This window comes from Gallinula chloropus (assembly GCF_964237585.1).
Source record: "Gallinula chloropus genome assembly, chromosome: 2".
NCBI lineage: Eukaryota > Metazoa > Chordata > Aves > Gruiformes > Rallidae > Gallinula > Gallinula chloropus.
Window position 1 is genome coordinate 156,304,972 of NC_140086.1, and position 24,838 is coordinate 156,329,809.

Consider the following 24,838-nt stretch of genomic DNA (forward strand, 5'->3'; position numbering starts at 1 on the left):
CAGTAGATAAGAAGGCTGGAGCTCTCTATTTTTTATAAAGTCAGGAAAACATACCCATCTCTTAACAAGAGTGCCAACATCAAGCCCCTAGAAACTTTTACAAGGAAGTGTAGCAGCACCACCAGTCTCCTCATGTTTGTAGCTCTTTGAATGTAATCCTCGTTCTCACACCTTACTACCACCTCACTTACGGCTGCGACTCGTTGAAGTATTTTATATTCAGTCATTTCCATGGCTAATGTGAATCGATCTGTTGGGTTTTTTAATGTCAATGCTTAAGGGTCTAATTTTGTCTTTGTGTGACGGTTACACATATGAAAAAAGACTAATCAGTCTTTTGTAGTTAATATTAGTTAGTTTTAGTCAAGGAGGGCTCCTCATTACACTTTGCATGTCGTAGAAGTAAAAAAAGCATCTTCCTTGCCTTGAGAAGTGTGTGTTTTGATAGATAACACATGAATAAAAAGCAAAAAATACCCCCATGGGACAAGCTGTAGGTATATTTGCTGAGCTGTAGCATTGGTTACTAGACAGTTGACTCTAATCTTGGTTTCATTGCAGTTTTCATTTTAAATAGTATTTTATTTAAACACATATTTTAAATTTTTCATGGATGTGAGTCACATGCTTTTTTTTTTAATGAGAACTTTAATTTCATTAGAGAGACTGAACTTTTAAGTTATAAGTGGTTTTGATTATTTCAATCAAAAGAGTGAGCAATATTTTTCCTGCTAATATAAGTTACATTATGGGTTTTCATTTGAGGTTTTCACCCATCTTCAGAAAACCCATACAAACATACTTTAATTTAAAACTCAGGAGTACCCACATTAGTCTGTTGGCATCAGTCTGCTTTTAAGCTGTAGCCTAAAAAGTCCTTCTGAGATTGGAGTACTCAGCAGCTTGTAAAATCAAACCATTAGCAAAAAATAGTTTTGAACTCCCTAAAGATTTTGTTATTGACTTCCATTAGTGTAAGTTCTGTCCCAGAGTTGCAGATTGAGCATAAATATTGCAGGCATCAGTATGAAGTAATCCCATTAATGCAGGTGGCCTTGAGTGTTTTGTTGGGTTTTTTTAATAACATGGAACAGCTCAGGCATGAGATTGACAGGTTATGAATCTTCACAAATGTGGACCAGTTGCCTCTCCTGTGCAAGTGCATAATACGCGGTGATAAATACTGACATTACCTGTGCTAAAGCTGATGTTTATAATGATCTGGGCTGCTGCTGATAGTCATCTCTCTCTGAAAGAATTCATGTTGTTTGTTTTTATTTATATAATTGTCCTCTCCATTCTGCAGAGCTGACCTGAGAGTACGAAGTAGGCAGACAGTGGTAGGAGCTCTGGCAGTGATGAACTTGTGGGTGTTCCATGAATCACAGTCACGATTAATATTAATACTAAGAATCCTATTTAATAATGTTCATTGAAGAACTGCTGAAGCAGCATGTTCTCAAATCAGCATTTCCCATAAGCTTTTTTGCTATTGTGTATTTTTTTTAACTGATAGTAATGTATTCCTTCAAAGTCATTATGTTCCTTTTCAGCATGTTGAAGGGGAGAAAGTAACTGTTACAAAATAATAAATAAATAGTTGCTTCCTTGAGCATCTAATAGCATAAAACAGGTTGATACACCCTAAATACATTGTGGTGACATGGTCTCACTTCAGATACAGTGAGAAAACACGTGTTCAATCTGCAGTCTAGACAATGTTTTTGAAACCTGGAGATATATTTCCACTACTAGCTTTCCAATTTTTAATTCATAAAGTAATATTTCCTTCTGTTTAAAACACTGCCCCCCCTCACCCCCACTTTCCATATTGCCTTGCAAAGAACTGCAAAAAGTTGCAGACTCTGTAGAGTAAGTAGTGGATCTGGCTGTAAGTAACTGCTGTCAAATTTCCAAGCAAATCCTGTTGGTATTTTTTTCCCCTCCCCTTTTGATTACTGTAGGTTGTTTCAGCAATCTTAGTAGTATTTGTATGGTATTTCCAGGAGGGTGTGTTGACAAAGCATAAACCTTTACAAGCGAATAGAGACTTTGAAAGAAATGATACAAGAAGACAACATTCCTTGAGCTTTGTGAGGAAAATGGGCATTTTTCCGAAATGTAAATGGATTTGATACTTTGAATAGATAGGAGTTTCAAGTTTCCTAAATGTCATTCCAGGTGAGGGTTTTTTTTTTTAATGAGCATAATTTGAAATAGATGGTGAATTGTTGGGAAGACTTGTTACCATTATGCATCCATCACATCAGAACATGCCGTGGGCTCCTCCAGAATGTTTGCTTTCTGACAGATGTAAAATATTGTGATGGATGAATCCCCCAGTAAAGGTCGGACTTGGCAGCAATGCTCACTCATCTGAGAAACTAAAAGGTCAGAATACTCAGGATTCTGGTAAGACTAGAAGCTGAGCATCAGAGTTACGTATGGTTGTACCTCCGCTCCTGATTTGATGTGAACCTGTTGTAATTGGTACTTAGGGAACTTCATTTCTCTAAGTGACTGCACGGTTATAGTCTTATGTGCCGGTTTGGTGGTTTTCAGCCTTCACAGAACTTTAACTGAAATAAATCCATGTTGTGGTAAACCATCTTTTGCTTTATGGGTGTTCTTAGTAAAGTATTCATCCTAGTAGTGTGATGGAGTTAAGACTACCATGGAATTAGGGTGATCATCTGATGCTAACGTTTCTGTGCTTTCAGATAAAATTGGTTTTAGAAAACAGTGATTGAATCTTGATTGTTTCAGTCATCTGAACAGTCTCTCTAATACTATAGGATGGCTCACATGTATTAGCTGATTAGCTTGTGTCTCTTAGAGAGTGAGTTTGTAGATGATTATGGTTATTAAGCTTAGGAACCACAGTGAAGTAGACTGTCCAGTCTGTGAGCATGTGGACAGTCTATGTTTAGGACTTGTAACATCAGTGTGGACTTCCAGCCTGGTCTGTGTGGAGCAGCAGGAAAATGACTTGTCCAGAGCATAACACAGAATCCAAACCAAGACTCAGAATCTCAGGCTGGCTCCTGCTCTTTCTCCAGGGCCGTGTCTTTTGTTGACCCAAATTACTTCCCCTTCGCTAGTGGCGATGTATTATTCATGTTATTTCAGTGCAGTTTTACTTTTCAGACAGGAGTGGGATTTCCCCATTTGACTGTAGACATTATGAGAAAAAGCTTTTAGGACATTTTTCTAGTCCTATTTAGCTGTAACCAGATAAAAAAAAATGCCAAAACCTCCTTGGCCTGTCATTAGAGATTAAAGAAAAGCATTATGAAGAAGCAGGATTGTGCTTTGTTTAACTACATGCTACGTATGAAACAGAAGCTTTATCTAATTGTTTGTGCTTTACTCCTTCAAGAGCGTAAGAAGCCTGTTATACACAGCAACATTAAAAACCACCCGGAATCTTGTAGCAGAGAAAAGGAATTTTAATGTAAAAGAGACCAGGTGGGAATTGGTGCTGGTACAGAAGTAAATATGTATATTTACTAAGGGAATCTGTGACATACAAAGCATAACACTATTTCCCGACAGTTTTTTCTGTTCAATGGCACTAATATCTCTATAATTAAGAGCAATGGAAGTATTTAGAGGAAAAACTCTATGCTGTTATAAACCATTTTTTTTTAATTGAACAGCTGTAATTTCTACCAATGGAACAAACTATATTATAAGAAAATGATTATTAGTTTAAAATGCAAAGTTAAATGAATGCAAAATTAACAAACAGATGGTGAAGAATTATTGTGTTTTATTTTACTCCTGGGTAAAAGGGCTCATGCATGATTGTAAAAATGTCATCACACTTCGTAAACCTGAAAGCAAACAGAATTTGCAGTTGTGCACATCTGTTTTGGGACACTGCTAAAGGGTTAGAAGAATCAATGTTGTTTTCAAATAAGGGTATTCATCAAAAGGATATCATTTACTTAACAGTTATAGCTTCTGCTAAGCATCAGACTTAATGTTCTGTGGAATTCATTACAAAATTTGGCAGCTTTTTTTCTTTGCAAGCCACCGAGGCAGCATGATACAAAACAAAATGAGAGCCCCTTCTTATCCTCCCCTCCCTGAACAACAGTTGAATTACCTGCTAAGTGTCTGGCCAGTAATTTCTGGGTTTGAAATTCTAAGTCAAGATGTCACACTTCACAATGCTTGCCCAAGGAAGGTCAGTGATGGAATAGGATGGAGAGATGAGGAGCTTCTTTGTGTATTTCAGTAGCTAGTGAATTTAAAAAAGGGTTATATAATGTTTGGGGATACCACATTTTGGGAGGAGGAATGGGAGAAATATGTTTAAGTGACTAATTTAGTCAAATTGAAAAAAAAACCTAAAAGCCCCAGCCAGATAAAACATGTGAAGCTTTTATTAGAAAAGAAATTATATTAATGTTTCAAGCTGGTAGTTTCAAAGTATGCCATCTAATTGCCTTATTTGAGCTCAATTTACAGAAATTAGTGAACTGAAGATGTAGGATTTTGTTTACGATGACTCTGTGCCATTTGGAGAGCGCAATTTAGGAACAGCCAAGGAAATAGGAATTATGAACAATAAGGTACTGATTGCAGTCAGTAGGGAAGGAATACTAAGGAGGTGCTCACTAATGAGGAAGGTATTAAAGGCAGGAAATTCTTGGGTTTTTTTATGTCTGTACATAATCCAGAGTTCCTTGTCATCCCATCCCTACTATTACCTTGTAAATTAGGCATATCATGGAGTGTATACAGTGAAATTTGCTGACATTCTGTTGAACCAAGTTAATCCACCAACAAAATCTTTGTTAAAAGAGGACGTTATTAAGAGTTTAAAGTCAAATGCATGAAGTTAGGGCATGCCACAGGACAGGCTGTTTGCACATGACTAATGCCCTGTGCACACAATTAATATCCTTAGTGCATGTGCCTGGTTGTACAGTCCGTCCTGGTACGATCACATGCTGAACAGCTAGTTCAATCCATCGAATCACAGAATCATTCAGGTTGGAAAGACCTCCAAGATCACCTAGTCTAACAGTCGCCCTATCACCTATATTACCAACTGAACCATGGCCCTAAGTACCTCATTCAACCTTTCCTTAAACACCCCAAGGGATGGTGACCCCACCACCTCCCTGGGCAACCCATTTCAATGCCCAACCTCTTTCTGAGAAGAAATTTCTCCCCATTTCTATCCAGAACCTCCCCGGCACAACTTGCAGCCATTCCCTCCTATCCTCTTTCTACTTACCTGCAAGAAGAGGCTGACCCCCAGCTCACCACAAGCTCCTGTCAGATAGTTGTAGAGAGCAATAAGGTCTCTCCTGAGCCTCCTCCGGGCTCAACAGTCCCAGTTCTCTCAGCCACTCCTCATAAGACTTGTGTTCCAGACCCTTCACCAGCCTGGTTGTCCTTCTCTGGACACACTCCAGAGCCTCGATGTCTTTCTTGTAGTGAGGGTCCCAAAACTGAACCCAGTATTTGAGGTGCGGCCTCACTAGAGCTGAGCGCAGGGGGATGATCACCTCCCTGGTCCTGCTGGCCACACTATTCCTGATACAGGCCAGGATGCCGTTGGCCTTCTTGGCCACCTGGACACACTGCTGGCTCATGGTCAACCAACACCCTGGATCATGGGCATTGGTGTTGTAGGAGAAACCTCTTCAATGTTACATTTTATTAATTGCTGTTCAATGTGTAGGTATTTAGACCATTCAGATACTGCCAGGAGGAAATAATTACTCATTTCCACACAGGTTTTTCAATGCTGTTTCTACTATAATAAAGATGTGAATAACTTGTCTATAATTTTTCCAAATAGCAGATTTAAGTGTCCTTTTAATGGAGCCCATCTTGGGCTCCATTTTCCTGAAGAGTAGTTGAATTACTTATTTTCTTTTTTTGTCTCTTTAGCTTAAAAATACCTGCTAATTTGGATGGTAAATTGAAAGAATTTAAAAAATACTCCAGTTTACGTAGAGTTGCACTGACACTGCTGTTCTTTCTTCACTCTGTTGAAGTGAGTGCATAGTCTATATAGATAGAAATCAAGACTGGTTTTGGCAGGGGGGGAGAACCCCAGCCTTTCAAAGTAAATTTAAGGACTAAAAAAGGAAAACTTTTACATAGTGCCCTGCCCCAAACTAGCTCTCTGAAAGAAGTGAAACTGGAACTGGTTTGCAGGTCAAACCTTTTTTAATTCCTCAAGCAATGCACAACTCTTTCTATAGTTTTTTCCCTCTGCAAAGTAAGCACAGTCCTAGAAGTAACAGGCTCTCTAATGCAGAGACTCCCTTTAAGAGGTCTATTCTGTGCACATGTTTGATCCACAGTCCTTTTTGTGTTTTAACATACATAGCTAGTTACAGTTGTGCATATGTGTGCCCATTCCTTTGTCTGTCTCTGTATTGCCTTGTCATTGTCTGACTAGTGTTCGCTTGTGTCAGGGGAAAAAGGCAAAGGCAGACCTCCCAAACTGCAGGTTTGAGTTAGGGTAGCACTAGAGCACTGTGAGTCAGTGGACAGTGTTCTTTTCCTGCATGCAATTTCTGTTGCCTCAGATTTCTGACTTTTTGTTCAAGCTGGTATTTTTTAGGCATCTCTACTCTTTCTTGTTCTGTCTGCATCCCATCCTCTTAGCCTTTCTATTCCCTTCTCCCCAGGTATATTCTGAGATCTGTCCCTTCACCATATCCTGTGTCTTAGCACATCAGTTGCCTCAGCTCCTTACCCTATTTTAGATCCCAGTTTTAGTTAAATGGCCCTTGAAGTGTCATCACTGCCACTCTTCAGCTTCCATCTCAGTCCATGGGTTCTCCTCCCAGTCCCTTCAGACTCACACTGTGTAGTTAGTCCCTTTTGTCTCTTTGACCTATATTTGTCCATTTCTCTGTGTACTGGATATTCTCATTTCCCAGCTGATTTATGTGACAGTAGTATCAAGAGCCTTAGGGATGTCTGCTTACCATCCCAGTGGCTTATTGTGCTTAGGCTTAGAGTATTTATTACAGACTTCCTCTCTCTAATCCCCATCATACTGAAGCAATCTTTGCAGAGGGTACACGTAGTCAGACCAGTGCTAGAAGTTGGAGGGGATCAGTTGTGATCAACACAAGTAGATTTTCCTGTGACTTTTCACTGACAAACTCTTAGAAGTGTTTTACATTAAATAAAACAGTTTTCTCAAGCTTGGTCACATCTGGATGGGTCTGCAGGGTAAGGGCAAAAGTTGCACTCCCCCACCACCACTACAGTTCCTGCCAAATTGCAAGTCCTGTGAGTGAGGGTGTTTTTAAGATGAGCAAAATGTTTTTCTTACTGACTTTTCTCAGAAATAGCTGGAAAGCTTTGACTAAGTGTTCCAGAAGTAAGTGAATTTAAGCATGTGTTGTGTGAAGCTTTAGCCCAACTTTTTATCATTCAGAAAACTTACATGAATAGAACAGAATTTATATGGAAGTCTTTGTAAGCAGTACCCATTCACACCCCTTCATTGGTATGGCCACACTGACAGAACCTTTGGTCTGGACTTGGCTGTGTTACCAACAGAGAGTTTTGTCAGTGTGTTTCAGGCAGGCTTCATGTAAATTTAGACACGTGTGGATGTCTCTACCTGCAATCCTGTTAAAGCAGTGGAGATCCAGCTGGTATTGTCAACGGAGACAGAAAGTGGTCACCCACCGTTTGGTCAACTGAATTGCAATGCAGTAAATTCTGTAAAATGACTTAATTCTCTAGTAAGTGTAATGGGAGTTTAAACATATCAAGACTAATGTTTGAGCCTGAAGTTCAGGTGTCCTCATCTCAAGCCTTGTGTCATTTGGAATCACAATGTGTCTGAATGAGCAGTAAATTCTCCTTTCCCTGAGTTTCTATTAACTGGCTTTGGAAATGAGATGATGACAGCTTGGCTGTGGTGGTAAACAGCTGTAACATATACACAACCTGTAGAATCCTTCAGAATCTTTACATGTGTTGTAGGAATGTAAGTACTGTTGCTGGCTTAGACAGAAAGTTGACTTCATCCCAGTATCTTCTGTGATGACCACTAACAGATGCCTAGAGAAGATCAGTAAACAACAAGCGTGTAGCAATGTTTTCCCCAATTACTTTTGTTTCGAGCCTCCAACAATTTGTGGCTCAGATTCTGCTCTGCCAACAAAAGGAAACGTCCACACATACATCTTAAGACCTTCTGAGCATGAATCAAATGGAACTGACACAATAATCTGTTCTCTGAGCCTGCCAAAAAGCAACCTTAAACCAAAGCTGATGATTTCTGTTCTTCCCTTGTTTGTCCTAAAGTTGCTGATGCTGAAGCCTAATAATGACAATTGAAATTACATTAAACATTATTGACCTTCTCATTGTTGACACGCTAACTAAACAGGCTGGTGTCTGCCCTTCTGTCACGGTGGATATGAGATGAGAATTGAGGCAACACTTGGTTGTTAGCTGTGGGGAAGCTTAGGCTTGCTCAAAACATTTACATTATGCTAAATCTTGTAGAAAGCAACGAGGTGAATTTTAAAAAAAAAAGCTTTTCCTCACAAAAGTGTGAAAAAGCAGCAAAGGCAGAGTCTGTGGGGGAAATAATACACATGGTTATTCCACTAGCTTATGTAATGATAGGGAGAACACAACTTAGAGGCACACAAACCCTTCTGGAGAGGCTCTGGGAACAAACCCTTCTGGAGAGGGTTTGGGAACATCTCACTTTATATGAGGAAGGATTTGTGCACCATAAGGTTTGCATGTATTCCTGTATTTCAGGTATCAAATCAAAAATACTATGTCTGTTTAGCAGGCTTGCTTCTTACAGGTTGTTATTCTATCACAGCTACTACATAGAAAACTGCACACCGTGAATTGTTCCAATTTTTAGATGCCTTGATATCAATACTATTTATTAATGTAACTTCTCATAAAGGTAAAAAAAGGAGGCAACTAGTGGGAAGGAGGAGTGAAGTATTGAGTTGTAGAGAGCCAGGAATCTCCACACTTAAATGATTTGTGCTTTCTACCTTGATAGCATGTATTGAGTTATGGGTAGTGGTATTTAGTCATCTCATTGGCATCTTCTGCATAAATAACTGGGCAGATTAGGGACAGGTGGAGTAGCTAGTTAAGAATTCTGCATTAGAAGACAGTTTTTCTCAGTCCTGTGTTGAGCTTGGCCAAATTGCATCTTCTCTGGTTGCCCATGTCATTTTCATGCCATTTTAGAAGCAAAACTCAATTGTTTGTTTCTACAATCGTGATTTTTTTAAACTTACTTCAGAATACTCATGAAATAGACAATAGAGTTGACTTTTAATATGTGTTGTCTCTGCTAAGAACATTTTTGTTTTAAGCTACAGTTAGAAGAGAAATCTGAGCGTATTCAATTTTGATATGTGTTGAGAGTTCAAGAACAAAAACAACTGATCTCCTTAAGGAATTTCCAAATTTGTGATATTATTAATACAAAATTAAAAAAGAGAAGGTAATTTCCAGTCCTCCTGGAAACAGCTGTTATTTAGTACCTTTTCTAATCAGTAGTTCAATCAAAAAGCCATTAATTGCTTTTATGCTGCCATCTTACTGCTCTTAAATGCTTTGTGGGACTTAAATCAGTGTATTTAACATTAGAGGTGCTAATGGTGCTTAGTGTCTACAAGTGATAGAAAGCTTTTTCTGGGTCATGGGGTAATCAATGAAGATTACCAGAACTACCAGGGAACAAGTTTCATTAATCACCATTTACTGAAATTTCTTTGTGGTCCTGTTAGTGACAGGATGTTGATGTCCAGTTCTCCTCAGTTACAGTTTCAGCAGCCAAACGGACTGAAACTTGTTCTCACAGGTAATATATTAAATTGTTTAACTAAGGACAGATGGCTCCCTGTGCATTTTTAGGTACACTATCATAAAGTGGCTTATAACAGAGACTTTGTCAGCTGACGTTTTTAAAGCTAAATAAGTTCATAGTGAGTGAAAACCTTTTGTCATTTGGCTTAAAAAACCCCCATTTTACAATAGCTGATACTAACATTTAACTTCAGAGTACTACTTAGGTCGCAATGGAATATTGATTCAAAATCTGCCTTTCTTTAATATCTGCCTCCTCAGGGTTGCTACTTGACCAATTGCTGTGACAGCGATACTAAAAAGCGATTCTATGGGCAATAAAATCATGACAAAATATGACCTCTGATTTGTTCTTAGTACTGTCTGGATAAAATCTGACATTATAAACACAGGCATCTTTCCTTCATTTGAACTTGCACTGAGTTATGGAGTACTTGGAAGCATGGAGCATCAGGAAGGCTGATGTAAAGTTGCAATACATCCTTTGTACATTTTTTTCCTCTTTCTGAATTGACACTGCTCCCTTCAGTCATTAACTACTTCATAACTCATGGCATCAAGTTTGACCAGCTGCATCTTCACAAGGATGTACCTGTTGTTTTTAGAGATGTGTTTCCAAAAGGAGGGATGTAGAGATGGATTGGAAAAGACCTGAACAGTGTATTCTGCACAGGGATGAAATCTGTGCCATGCTAAACTGGTGAACCACAAGAAGAAACACTTTCCTGTTACAAAGTTGGAATACATCTCTTGTCTAATTTTTTTTTTAAATAGCGTAGGAAGATGTAAACAGTGAGCTGCTTCTCTTGTCCCTGTTTTACACTTCGGCTGCCTGTTTCCATTAAAGGCAGCATTTGTGATGTTCAGCTGAGCTTCGGAGCCACAGCACAACTAACCTTTTTGTTCAGTTGATTTTGGTGCAATTCTGATTTTAACATAGTGCTAAGAGGTTTTTTGCCTTATTTTCTGAGCAGTTTCTGATTCACGAAGGATGTGCATACAACTAGAAAGGAGAGAAGGTGATTGATCAGTTTTTCTTAGTTTTCTGTTAATTCTCTTCCTCTTTCATTGTATTTGCATTCGTGTTTGATCCAATGGGATTAATGAATAAAGGGAATTTAAAAAAATAAATCTGAAAGAGTACATAGCAATTTGCTCTTAAAAATGAGATCCTTTTCTGTACAAGAACAAAATCAGATGTAAAAGATAAAGGTGGAAAGGACCCAGTAGAAAGAAGTGAGGACAGTTTAAATGATGGAACTTCCAGCAGTAAGTAGCAGAACTATGGATGTGATCAGAGCTTTTTTGCCATGAGCAAGCTTACTGAAGAAAACTGTTGGTAACCAATGAAGGATTTTTGAGTAGGATCATCATCTGCTGACTCTGATTCAGTGATGTTTATTTTACTGAGTGTAGTGTGAATAAGTAATGAACTATCTCTGGCTTTCCAACAACTTGTAAATCTTTATTTTCCCAGTAGTACGGGACTGTAAAATTGTTTGGTCCTTGAACAAAACACTGTTTCGCTCTCTCTGACAGTATAGCATTTCCCTATATCTACCCTTTGAATACTCAGATTCAGCTGCCACCCCCTTCATACAACACCTTACTTTCTGCTCACTCTAACAGAATTGAAGACCCTGTTGTCTTTGGTACTGTCCCCATACAGAGCAGGAAAGACATTTCATTTCACTGTCAGTGTGGCTTAAGCCTTCACAAAATCCTTCATGTTGGTAAAGCCCTCCAAGACTGTCTAGTCCAACCATGCCCCTACCACCTGTATTACTAACTAAACCCTAATATGTCATCCAACCTTTCCTTAGACGCCCCAAGGGATGGTGACCCCACTACCTCCTTGGGCAACCCATTTCAATGCCCAACCTTTTTCTGAGAAGAAATTTCTCCCCATTTCTAACCAGAACCTCCTCTGGCACAACCTGCAGCCATTCCCTCTTGTCCTGTTGCTACTTATCTGCGAGAAGAGGCTGACCCCCAGCTCACCACAACCTCCTGTCAGGTAGTTGGAGAGAACAATAAGGTCTCCCCTGAGCCTTTTCTTCTCCAGGCTGAACAGTCCCAGTTTTCTCAGCTGCTCCTCGTAAGACTTGTGTTCCACCTCCTATTGTCCTGGTACCACATTTTTAGCAATAGAGTAATATACTGAGTCTATTTAGCAGAGCTTTTATTATAGTTTTAAAAATTAATATACTTTTGCTGTTTACATCCTGACTTTCTTCATGAAGGTCAGTTAATAGTAATAGCCACAGAGTTGTTTTTCTGTGGTCATAGCATGTGGCCTGGTTTCAGAGAAGTGTTGGCTTCTAATGCTGGAAAAGTAACTCTTCTCATCAACAGCTGTTGCCAAAGAAAATTCCCTTTGGGCATTTGTTTCTTCAGACTGCTTTATCTCTCTTATAAATTCAGCAAATGTTGATATTCTCTGCTTTTTATTTGCTTCAGATGATATATACCACATTGTTTTGAAAGTGTGTGTTTTACTTAGCTGCCAAATGCCTTTCATTGCCAGTGCAGTTTAGCAGATGGGTTTGAAGGGTTCAATTAAATGTAATTTGGGCTTCCATTTTTCTTCCAGCATCTTTACATGGTTCCTTAAATCAACATCAACATTTTTCAAGGCTTTGCAGTAATCCTGTAGTTTGCTCATTTCTAATAATTTCATCTAGTCATATAGCATTTGGGAAAAGGTATATTCTGTTTTTCAAAACCACTGATCAACAATGTAAAAACAGATGTGATGTTTAAAAATGCCATTTATATTGCTATTTAACCCATTATTCCCAGCTTTTAGTAAATGTTGGCTTCTTTTGAGTGCTTGCAATTCTTTCATAATTTCTTTTCCCAGTTAAATAATTCTTAAGGGTTAGCTGTGGGATCCAGCAAAGTCTGTGTAGAATGCTTTCTCAAGGGACACATTTTGGACCGTAGCTCCTCCTAGGTTCCTGTTCCCACTGTTTCTCAGCAGTTACTGTCTTTGAAAGGTGCATAGCCTGTCTGGGAGCTGACCTGTAGCTGTAATCTGGGACATCTCAGTGGGTTTAGGGAGTATCCAGGACAAAACAGTGCAGTGGGTTGTATGCTGTTAAATGTGCAGCTGCATTCATGAAGTTGGAGGCTTTGGGCTGTATCTTGATGATTTCACAGCAAAGTTCAGAATTTACCTGGTGCTGCATCTTCAGTGGGTGTTTACTGAATGTGTTATTTCCTGAAAAAAGTTTTTTACATGACTCTGGTTTTGTTGGCAGTCCTCAATTAATATTGCTACATTATTAACCTGCTTCAGGAATTCCATGTAACTTCACTTACCTTGTCCTTCCCTTCTCCTCAGTATTTTGGCTAGTAATGTAACGGAACACATCTCTTCCATGCTGTTAATAGGTGTTAGACGTGGGGAGAGGTGAGATGTCCTGTGGATCTGAAGATCAGACTAAGCATTGTAGCACAGAAAGATGGCAGGAGCTATCCTTAGTGACATGCTTTCATTTCTGTGCCAGGGTGTTTTTTCTTTTGAAGCTGCAGTTGTGTTTAGTATAAATATAAAATACTATGTTTTTCTTTCCTTTGTCACACATGGTAGTATAGGCAGATCTTTCGCTGAAGACGGTGGTTTTTGAGGACATCCATGTGGCTGTTAACACAGGCAGCTTTATTATTTGTAACATTATTTCATGCCTAATTTCATGCCAGACTTTGAAACACAGAAGAATTATGGTGATAAATATTGTCTATATTCTAAGAATTAAGCAGATGCAGTGTGTAACTTTTCTTTGACTTGGTGTATGTTCCTGTTTGGATGTTACTTGGCACTTGAGCTAGTAATCAAACCTGCCAGTGTTGGGTTTATATTTTCATTATGAAGAACAAGAGTCGCTGAGCTCAGTCATTGCTGTCTGTTCTGTGAGCCGCTGACCTGTTTGGGTTTTGTAAGTGTACTTCCCATCTTACAGTGCTGTACTCTGGCCTTAAAATGTATTGTTGCCTTGGTGAAAAAGTGCAAAAGCATGTTACAGGGCTTCAGGGACTGTAATGAATCCAAGAAAGAAAAAAGATTGATTAACTGAATCAGAAAGGTGTGGGTGATATTTTGCAAGCAGGCTGATGGAATCTGTTCCCTCCTGACTAGTGAACTTGGAGGGTTATTGGGTAGTTCTTTCGGAGACATCGGCTCTTTACGAATGTGACTATGGTCTCTAATCATCGCTGTGCTTATTTATGCCTTCTCGAAGTTTGGTGGTGATGTTTGTGTAGCCTTGAAAGGAGAAGGGAAGGAAGTACTGAGTTATGTAATGCATTATCATCCCAGAGAGAAGTGTGTAATGTCACTAAGATTTTTGGTAGAACCCGGTGTTTCATTTCCACCTGCGTTTCTGATCACAGTGTCTGCAGCTTTCATTACAAGAGAGCTGTGTGGTTTGTAGTTAGAACCTACTGACAGCATAGCGTGGTCTCTTTATTTTTCAGAGTCAAGTTGCCAGGCCTCTTTACTGAAGGCATAGCTCAAGTTAGATAGCATATAGAAGAAAAATGCTTTCTGTGACAAGAATAATCTTGGTCATTACAGTGTATTTTGAGTGGGTTTCGCTGGACATTTTAAGTTGGAAAGATCTGGCAGTACACTGAAAGACAACAGTCCCAGGCACTAGTTTCTTTCTCCTCAGTATTCAATCCCTTCTCCTGGCTGACTCATGTGTTAAACTGAGGCTGGGGAACAAATCTGGCTGAAAAAATGACAAGGAAAACCAGGGTTTGAGCAATTTCTTCTGTTTGTTTTTCAGCGATGTGCATATTGTAAGCACCTTGGAGCCACTATCAAATGCTGTGAAGAGAAATGTACCCAGATGTACCATTACCCCTGTGCTGCTGGAGCAGGCACATTTCAGGATTTCAGTAACTTGTCCCTCCTTTGTCCAGACCATATTGACCAGGCTCCTGAAAGATGTAAGTACAGAGGAATCGAATGTCACAGGTAGTACTGGATTTTACGAAGACTGCTCTGTGGGAGGATCAGCTTAAGAGTGCATTTGTTTAGACCTGTGTTCCCAGTTCACATACCCAAGAATTCGTGTATGTTGAGGTGTGAAAGAGATGCAAGTTCATACTCTTTGGTTTTCAAAGACTGGTGGTGGTGCACAGCAAAGCTAGTATTTTCCTGTCTTTTTCTTTTTTAACAACCAAGCATGGGAAGGGTTTACTCATAACGTTTATCTTCCATCAGGTTTTAGTTTGAATTGATAGGCTTGCTTACTTACCCTAACTCAATTTAGAGCGACCATATTGCAAATGTTGCAGCTAAGTAATAGATCTAGATCTGTTAGGAGCATTATTTTTTGCTTGTTCCAAAGAAGTGGTCCTAAAACTCTCTTGAGGAGAATAAAACTGTTTCATTTAATAAGACCTTACTAAGGTTTAAAATGAATGAACTTTTGTTACAAGAAGATTAGTTGACTCTATCAGAAAACCAAATGAAAGAAGTAGTTACTAAATATATTAATTAGATTTGAATTTCATAAGAATGATCAAGTTTTGTACACATAAGAACTACTAAGGAATTTCTTGGCTTCATTGAGTTCACTGAATTGTTCATAATTTGGAATGAAATAATAATTGAAATAATGATTTCTTTTGTAGCAAAGGAAGAAGCAAATTGTGCAGTGTGCGACAGCCCTGGAGACCTCTTAGATCAACTTTTTTGTACTACCTGTGGCCAGCACTACCACGGGATGTGCCTGGACATCCAAGTTACACCTTTAAAAAGAGCAGGTTGGCAGTGTCCTGATTGCAAAGTGTGCCAGAACTGCAAGTAAGTGAGACTTAAAGGACACGGAGGAGGATGGTGTGAGGTTTATGTGATGTGACCGTAAAACATCTTTTTTATTAACTAGTGATTTGGGGTTTTTTTTCCAAAAAGTGTAGATTATTTGCCCAGGTATATCTCTTAGGATATTCTGTTAAGTTGCTGAGCAAATCCTGATGTTTAAAACTTTATTTTAAAAGAGCTGAGGTGGAACTCCTGCCCCCTGTACCCCCAGAGTTACTGTTATCTTGTTGAGTTCTGGAGAACAGCAAAACCTTCTGACTTTTCCCGTTATTCAGGAAGATTTTTCTCAAATTTCCCAAATTAAGAATGACCATAATGCCTTTTCAGTCTGGGAACCTGTGCTCTCTCTCAGCTGACATTTCAGCTGTGCATGTACCACATACTGGGGAGGTCCCATGCACTAGGCCCCCTTTTCTATTTCGTAATATCTTTCAGAGACAGCTAATGAGTCATTCTGAAAACAAAAACAAGGCTTAATTGAGCAAAGAAATAAAAGTGACAGGAGGGGCCGTGATTAAATTGTTACACCAGGCAAATCCTGAGACACTGCAACGTAACTGTCGCAATATGACAAGGGGTCGCTTAGAAAGCTCTGACCTCTTGTGCACTTGTACTCGTATAACCTAATCTGATGGGCACTGCAGGGTTCTTTTGATTGCTTGTTTTGTTTTAAAGGGCTTACTAGAAAAGAAGTAGTTTTCTTCAGCTTTAGTCAGATCAGCTGGGGCAGTATGAAGGAGAAAAGCCACTTCACTGCTGCTTCAGGTACCTGATCAGTCGGTGCTCTGCTCTTTTCCAAGCAGAACACTTGGGATTTGCTACCATCCCAGTTGACCCACCTTAAAGAAGATTTCTCTGGTAGCAAATGTCAGCAATCAAGTTACAATAGTGAAGCATGTTCTAAGCAGACTCCCTGAAAATGTTGTACTGGGTATTTACAGAATTGTAAACAAATCCCCTCCCTAGTGGAAAAGAAGAAGGAAATGTGATGTTTTCACCACAGTTACCTTCAGTAGTATGGCAGTTTTATGCCAGTGTTGAAGAACAGCATTTTAAGCACAGCTCCATGCAAAGAGAGAGCATTTCCTGGTTTATAAAATGTCACGTCTCCCAGGTAATCAAGTATTGTCTAGGAGGTGTAATGTCATATGTGAAACTTTATTCAGGCAAATCTCGTAACATGTTTATTTATTGAATTAGTTAATTTAAACTAAGAACACAATGCCTTTGGATACTGCCAAACTATTTGTCTTAATCTCTGCAAATTTATTTTATCACTGAAATTTGTGGTGGATCTCTGGAATACATGATGGTAGGAAAATTGAAATCTTTTCTTTTAATGTTTGTTTTACTCTTGCAGCCATGTAGGTTGATATTTTAGGAGCTCTGGTAGTCAGAGGTGATGGCTCGTTTTCTTCTTTGGAAAAAATACTGTCAGACTGTAGGAGCAAGTACAATTGCCTGTTCTTTTCAGAAGGAAATAAAGTGCATGTTTCAGATTTCTAACAGATCTCGCTACTGAAAGGCCATGAAATATGCCTACAAATGTGTAAGTGGATGTGGGCTGATTTCTGGAAGTTTGCACAGCTTCTGTGCTTGTTAAAGTAAGCATAGTGGTCTTCATACCTACATACGAGTTTCAGGGCACTGTCTTCAGGGCTGTTTGTAAGTGGTAGTCATATATTTTCACAACACTGCTCTTTGTCTTCCTCTTTAGACTTTTCATTAAATAGATCTTTTTGTTATCACTTGTGTAAATATTTTTTTAACCTCTCGTTACTTTCCTTAGACATTCTGGGGAAGACAACAAGATGTTGGTGTGTGATACGTGTGACAAAGGCTACCACACTTTCTGTCTACAACCAGTTATGGATGCTGTACCAACAAATGGTTGGAAATGTAAAGTAAGTTGTTATGTGGTTCGAGGTGTATTGCAGACAGCTGTTGCTGTGCAATGTGGTTTGTAGTTTCTGAAGCAGTGCCATTCGCGTTGGATGACGTGGCTCTACAGTTGCCCTGTGATGGTACCTGCCAGTGTGGCTGAAGCAGCCTTACAGTAGATCAGCTTTCTCAAAAGAGGAATATAGTATAACCAAGGGCTAACCCATCATCTAACAACAGCCGCTCTGGTGATCCAGTGTAAGCTGAAATGTAAACCACAACCTAAGCAGCAGTGTATGCAATACGTGAAGGCTCTTTGTATTCAGCTACTTCTGGCTTACCAGAAGTGCAGTTGTGCAGCTCAGGGTTCCTTTGCATTTTTGGAGAGCAGAATAAACTTGTTTATTGGTACTTTTGTGTGTAAGTTAATAATAAAAATACAATTTCAGTGTAACATTTCATTCCCTGTACGTGAGATATATGTAGTTTCATAGTCAGTTTATGGCAGTCGTAAAATAACTGAGATTAAGAATAAAAAAGTTTGGTCTCATAAGAGATGCTCCCTTCAAGTCAGGGAGTAGTGCAAGGAAATTCCTCTTGCTGTTGTTGCACAGGCTCTTCGTGCTCTATTAATAGATCTTGTATAATTTATTACAATTATTACAATTTATTACCAAGGACAGAAACTTTGTCTAACTTAGTTCAAAACATAGAAATGTCAGCTAATGGCAGTTCTATCACATTGTGATATATAAGTAACAACTCAATTCTTTTGATCTCTAGAACTGTAGAGTATGTGCTGAGTGTGGCACGCGAACAAGTTGTCAGTGGCACCATAACTGTTTGGTATGTGACAGTTGTTACCAACAGCAAGATAACTTACTGTGTCCTTTCTGTGAAAAACTGTGCCTCCAAGACTTCCAGAAAGACATGTTGCATTGTCACATGTGCAAAAGGTAAGGATCCTCTTTTTTTTGTTGTTGTTGTTGTTAAATTGTACTAAAATGCCTGAAGCTTACAGAGACCTGTATGACATTGCATTTCTGGGGAGGGTGTAGACTCTGATGTACAGTGCTACAGTATCTTGTTGTGCAACATCTTTTTCGTTTGTCCCCAAGTACAGTGAACAATAGCAGGTAGTCTTATTTTAATCTTAGCAAATAAGTAGTAATTGGCCAGTTACCTAAGGTGTGTGGAGAAATACGTGCTGCTACTGCTGCTTCTTACGTTGCATCTACTTGGTGAGTAAGCGGGCCAGAAAAGTCATTGTCCTAACTTTTAAAGACTGTTATATAATCAGGGCTGTTTGCAGTGGTCTGTTTTCGTTAATTTTAAAAGTAGATGTTCTCTATTTAATTTTATGTCTTCTGCTATGCCAGTAACTAAAACTGTTGGGAATGTGAGCTGTGTTTCATATTCAGTGCTATTGTATCCTGTTGTGCTATACACACTATGGTGTCTGGTTGGCTTTAGTGACAGTTTAGGTCTTCATGTTTAAATTTGTTCACTGCTTGACATACTGACATGTTGTGCTTATTTCTCTAAAATTCTCTGTAATAAAGCCTTGCTTGCAAATTTTTATTTCCCCACAGGAATGGAAAACAGTGCAATGTTTTAATGGATTTTTACTAGGATATTTTGTATTTTTATTATGAAAATCATAGTCACACTAAATTAATCTCCCCAGGTGGATTCACATAGAATGTGACAGATGTCCAGGTAGTGAATTGGAGTCTCAGTTGAAAGACTACATCTGCACTCTTTGTAAACAAGAAGGGGATCAGACTCGGTCATGTGATGTAATGGATACTTCTGAACTCATTCCTGAACCTGACAGTATAACAGGTAATCAGATGTAATCTTTATATTTCCAAAATGCTAACATGAACTATAGCTATTATAAATATCATACTCAGTAAAAGGTAAGGAAGCATAGAGAGAAGTTGATCTGAGTCTGGTGGGTCATCCACAAGACCTGTGCAGTGAACTCATAACTGAATGCCTTTGTGTGTTTCACACCACGTGCTCTGTTGGGTAGCACCTACTTTCATACAGGCTAAGAGAAGTACAGCTGTGGTTAAATTTGGAAGCGAAGTAAAATTTTAGCAGATTAACTGCACTACCGCTGCCACGTGCATTTTTGATACGTAAACAGCAATGCCTGTGTATTGATCTTTGGTTAAACAAAATTGATACCTCAGCTGTGTGAAGTATCTGTGGTTTTGAAAGCCACATAATTTGTGGATGGAAAGTCAAAGTGGTTGTCTAATACAAAAGTCTTACTTTTTCTGTGATGTTTTGCATAAGCAAGTCATTCTCCTTGATGTTAGTCTCTACATGTAAGCACGTAGGTTTTGTGAGCAGTAAAGAAATGATGAAAAAGGTGATCCCCAAGGAAGGTCAGTGACAGTAGGTAAATGTGTGTAAGTAAGCAAAACTCTGCCAGTGAACATGCCCACTGAGTTAGGATGAAGCAATGCCTTAAGCCTTGAAGATCACGTCCATTCTGAAAAGTTAGTAGAGACTGTTGGATTCTCAGGCTTCAGACTCTTCAGAACTTTTAGGAAGATGTCCAGATAATACCCAAAACTGGAAGAACTCCTAATCTTCTGAAAACCCTTTCAAATAAGCAATGCAATCATTTGAAAGGATAAAGTTTTAAGTATTACTTCTGTTAGGATTTCTAGCTAGTAGAAGCATTGACAAGCATACTCTTCTCCCCAAGGAAGAACAGGACTGTCATCTCAACTACTAGCAGTAATCTGGAGCTATTACATCAGTACAGTCATGCAGTGTTTTATACCCAGGAGAGCACTTTTGCACATTAAAATCAGATTTGGAGCCAATCTCAATGATCATTTCCTCAAAGTTAAAATATCACTTTAATGTTGGCAGAGTCTGAGAGCGGTTTTTAGGTGCTAAAAGTAGCATCACCTAATAGTTCCTGGCTCTTTGAACTTTAAAGAGACTTCCCTGAACAGAAAGCTTTATTTGTTTGACTTCTTTAGTGCTAACATACGTGGAGGATCAGTTCCTTTTGAGTTAAGGCTTGTTGTGGTTTAACCCCAGCCAGTAACTGTGCACCATGCACCCCGTGCCCTAAGGGGGTGGGGAGGAGGATGGAAGAAAGTCTCATGGGTTGAGATGAAGACAGTTTGATAGGATAACAAAGGAAAAATACTGATGGTGATGTATAAAAGTGATCATAGAATCATAGAATGTGTTAGGTTAGAAGGGACCTTTAAAAGTCATCTATTCCAGTCCCCCTGCAGTAAGCAGGAACATCTTTAACTAGATGCACAAACACAGTTGCTCACCACCTGCAGAAAAGCCCCCCAGTGCCTGGTCTGTTTCTGAGCAGTGATCCCACCTCCCATCACGCTTCCCCAGCTCTGTCCTGAGCATGACATTCTGTGGCAGGGAATATCCCCTGGGCCAGGCTGGCTCAGCTGTCCTGGCTGTGCTCTCCCAGCTTCTTGTGCACCTGGCAGGGTGTGGGGAGCTGAAAAGTCCTTCTTCACTTGGTGTAGACACTGCAACTGTTCAGCTGCAACTGAAACCAGCAGTGTGTTATCAACGTTATTCTCATGCTGAATCCAAAGCACAGCACTACACTGGCTGCAAAAAGAGAATTAACTCTTCTCTTAGCTGAAACCAAGACAGCTATATATTTTTGTTTTCCTGCTCTAGTGCATTTTAGTGAATTTCCTTAACTGAAAAAGCTTTTACATGAGGAAAAAACCGAAGTATTTCCTGTTTCTGAGCTCTGTAGTGATACTGTCAGCCAAAGCTCTCAGCAGCACTTTTTCCATGTAAATTCCTGTATTTAATGAGAGGAACTCACAGATTAAGGTTACCCAGTTATAAAGTGGCACAATTTAATTTTCATGTTGTTGAACAGGTAGCTTGAAAATCAATGTTCCAAGTGCTGATAGTAGCTGGAACCTGATAGCTATGCCATAAGCCATTGTAGTATTTGTATGAAAGTTTGAATCCTTCATGTTGCAAGTTCTGTTTAGTTGAGCAGACTGTAACTTGAGAAAATCCATTTTGTATTGCTCACGTAACAGCAGTCTGTGACTACATGCAAATTAAAATTCCACAATGAGATGTTTGTGTATCATCTCTCTGTCTGAAAGGCATCGAACAGCATCAGTGTTAATGAGATAAAGACCCTTAATCTTTAGGGAGCACTATGTAGTCTCCCTAACCTTCTCATTGATCTGGTTTGTCCTAACCACTATCATATAATTAAATATCATTCTCTTTAGCCAAATGGTCTAATAGGAGTTACTGGTGCCAAAGTAATAGAATGAACTTGATATCAGTTTTGATAATTTCTTTGCTTCTTCTTAAGCTTGTACAAATGAAATGGAAATGGAAAGTGTTGGAGAAGATGCGACACTGCAGAAACAGCCCATAACTGGTGATGGCCCTGGTCAAGAATCAGCTGTTGGATGTGTCACAGACGGTAAGAAAGAGTTTTGTTAGTCTGAGAAAATGCCATACAGAACCCTTCAGAACCCACTTCTGGTCAGTAAGGTTTGTGGTACTACAACATTTTAAGAGGAAAAAGTGCCTGGAAAGCAGTAGGAGACAAATGACATCAATTCTCTTTTCTGAAGTCTCAACCAAGAGTATCTACTCTTTTTGCTGAAGAAATATTTTATTGAAGACAAAGTCTTCAGAATATTTGTGTAGGAGAATTTTTTCTTTTACTTGTTTGGGACTGGCTTTTTCCAAAAGCTGAAAATACACTTAAATGCTTTTGTACACTGGAGGTTTACAGTAAAACTTTGTATTTGTTACTTTTTAAATACAGTCATTCACAATTTGTCAAAGTTGTCTTTGTAGCTGCAAATAACTGGATTTGATTTTGGGGCACGCTCTAGAACTTCTTTCCAGTTTATGTGCTTTGTGGTTGGCAAATCTTCCACAAGTTATCTTTGGTTAAGGATTTTTTTCCCATTGTAAATAAAAGATAATTTGTTTAATAAACAAATGTACTTATCCAGATAGGGTGTGCTGCATTAACTGATCATTTGTGTTTTGGGAATAAGTGTATCTTATCAATCACACATACCAGCCAAAGAAAAAGAGATGCGCATAGAATGGTTTCTGGGTTAAGCCCTTGAAATGTGCTAGTGACCAGTACCAGTGACAAAGAACTTTCCAGTTTGTCCCATCCACTCCCAGCCAATGTTAGAGGATGGTTGCTGTAAGGAGGAAAAAAAGGAAACCTGCATTTAAAGCCAAAGCAAAAAAATCCCAAACCTCTCAGGTTTGCTGGGCTATCACTCTGTTATGCATCACAGCCTGTGGTAGAAGAGCCATGATTTACAGCTCTCAGGGAAGCCATGCTTTTGTAATAAAGCGCTGGGCTTCAATCTGTAGTGACCGGGGAGGTTGTAACAGTGTGGATTTAAGAGGAGTGTAAGTGTAATTGAAAGCAAGTGGCCTGTGAGAGAATTGAGGTCCATCAGATTCAGGGCAAAGAAAGTGGTTTGTCATGAAAAGGATACAAGACTAGAACTCCTGGATGAAAAAAGATGTGGGTGAGATGCTTGTTTTGGTTCAAGGGAAGGCTAGATAAATATTTTTGAAAGAAATCCATGAGACATCAGTAAATTAAAAACCAGCACCAACTGTTTTCATTTTAGGTGATTTCCTAAAATCTGGAAGAGCATCAGAAGGGAAATAATGTTTATCTGTACTTGTCCCGTTGTTCTTAGCTGTCTGCTTTTTGGAAGTGTTGGGACAGTTGCTTAAAATACGTTAATTTATGCTACCCTACATCTTCAGTGTGCAGAAATGAAAGAGGAGAAGCTACACTGAGCTTCCTACCTGGGAATGTTTGTTTAGATTCCTCAGAAATCAATCTTGAGTCTACTTCCTTGTGATTGACTCTGCTGTGTTTGCAGGGGAGAAAAGTAATGAACTAAAACAGTAGACTGCTGTGAACGTAGGTACAAAGAAATAGATTTGTGAAGTATATTTTAAGCTACATATTTAGTTCACTTAAGAAAAGTGATATGTACTTGGTGTGTACCAAGTGGACCTGTTGACTTGTTGTACACTGGTTTGTCTTTTTTGCACTGAACCTTTAATATGGTTGTATTTAGTTGCAGGCATATCACCAGAAGAAAAGACCACAGAACTGGAAACAGAAGTCTCTGTTGAAATTAATTCAGCTGACGTGGAAATGTCTCCTAAAAAGACACCAGCATCTGGTGACAGTCAGACTGAGAAAATGATGGAAGTGACGGAAGGCGCTCAGGCTGTATCACAGCAGGAACTCAACAAACAAGTGGAAGAGACAGAGCTACCACAAGGTAGTGTGGAGGTATCAGAAGCATCCACAGTAGACTCTCGGTCTCTGCCTTCAGTACCTGAGACCATAACTGTGACGCCAGAAATGCAGGAGACTGAAAGTAAAGGAGATACTTGTATCCCCGTAGAACAACAACTGGAAATAATAAAAGTGCAAAAAGATGTAGAAAAAGGAGAAATCCTTGAAAAGTCAGAAACACCAGCTGTTCTAGAAGTAGAAGCTACTTCTGCAAATGAAGGTGTTGCAAGTAGTTCACCAGTTGGAGACAAACCCATAAAATCACCAGCTGAGTCTTACCCCTCGGTTCCCCCGTCAGTTAATATACCCAAGACAAGTGTGTCTTCCTCGCCAGATGTTCCATTTGACTCGCATTCTGCACGCGATGTACCGCCCACTCAGCCCCCAGCGTTGCCTTCCACTGCTGGAAGTGCTCTCCCAACCACTTACATATCAGTCACTCCAAAAATTGGCATGGGAAAACCAGCCATCACCAAACGCAAGTTTTCTCCTGGAAGACCCAGATCAAGACAGGTAAGCATGTAGAACACTTCATTATGTATTAATGAAGCACGTAGTCTAAATGTCACTGTAATGCAATAAATTCACCTATTTTTTTAGAACACACTATGCAGTTACTCTCTAACGTGAATGTCCAAGTTATTTCTTCCAGAAAGTAATTTCTTGTTAAATAATTGAAAGATCAGACATCATAAAGGTTCTCTAGTGAGAATTAAAGTTTCTTGCAGCTTGTGCTTAGAGCAAAATAAAACAAAATTTGTTATATTTTTAATACATGTGCTACAAGTGCAGATACATGTAATGTTGTGCCTTTTAACTTGCCTCTTTAATCTTCTTCTATACATGCATTTATTTTGGCTAGTACCTTCAAAGTGTGTTAACATTTCTGAAACGAGCTTTGTAGAAAAATCTGCAACAACTCC

The 24,838-nt window shown here is 39.2% G+C and overlaps 1 protein-coding gene across 1 annotated transcript in view; it reads left to right on the plus strand.

The window, feature by feature from the left end:
* Window positions 1-24,838, plus strand: part of KMT2C (lysine methyltransferase 2C) — a 195,976-nt gene that overhangs the window by 91,050 nt on the left and 80,088 nt on the right. Inside the window, exons 7-13 of the mRNA XM_084279900.1 lie at window positions 14,643-14,805; window positions 15,496-15,667; window positions 17,475-17,589; window positions 18,350-18,522; window positions 19,254-19,411; window positions 21,924-22,037; window positions 23,689-24,428. Of these exons, the coding sequence (XP_084136026.1) occupies window positions 14,643-14,805; window positions 15,496-15,667; window positions 17,475-17,589; window positions 18,350-18,522; window positions 19,254-19,411; window positions 21,924-22,037; window positions 23,689-24,428 (1,635 nt within the window). The remainder of the gene's footprint in view (window positions 1-14,642; window positions 14,806-15,495; window positions 15,668-17,474; window positions 17,590-18,349; window positions 18,523-19,253; window positions 19,412-21,923; window positions 22,038-23,688; window positions 24,429-24,838) is intronic.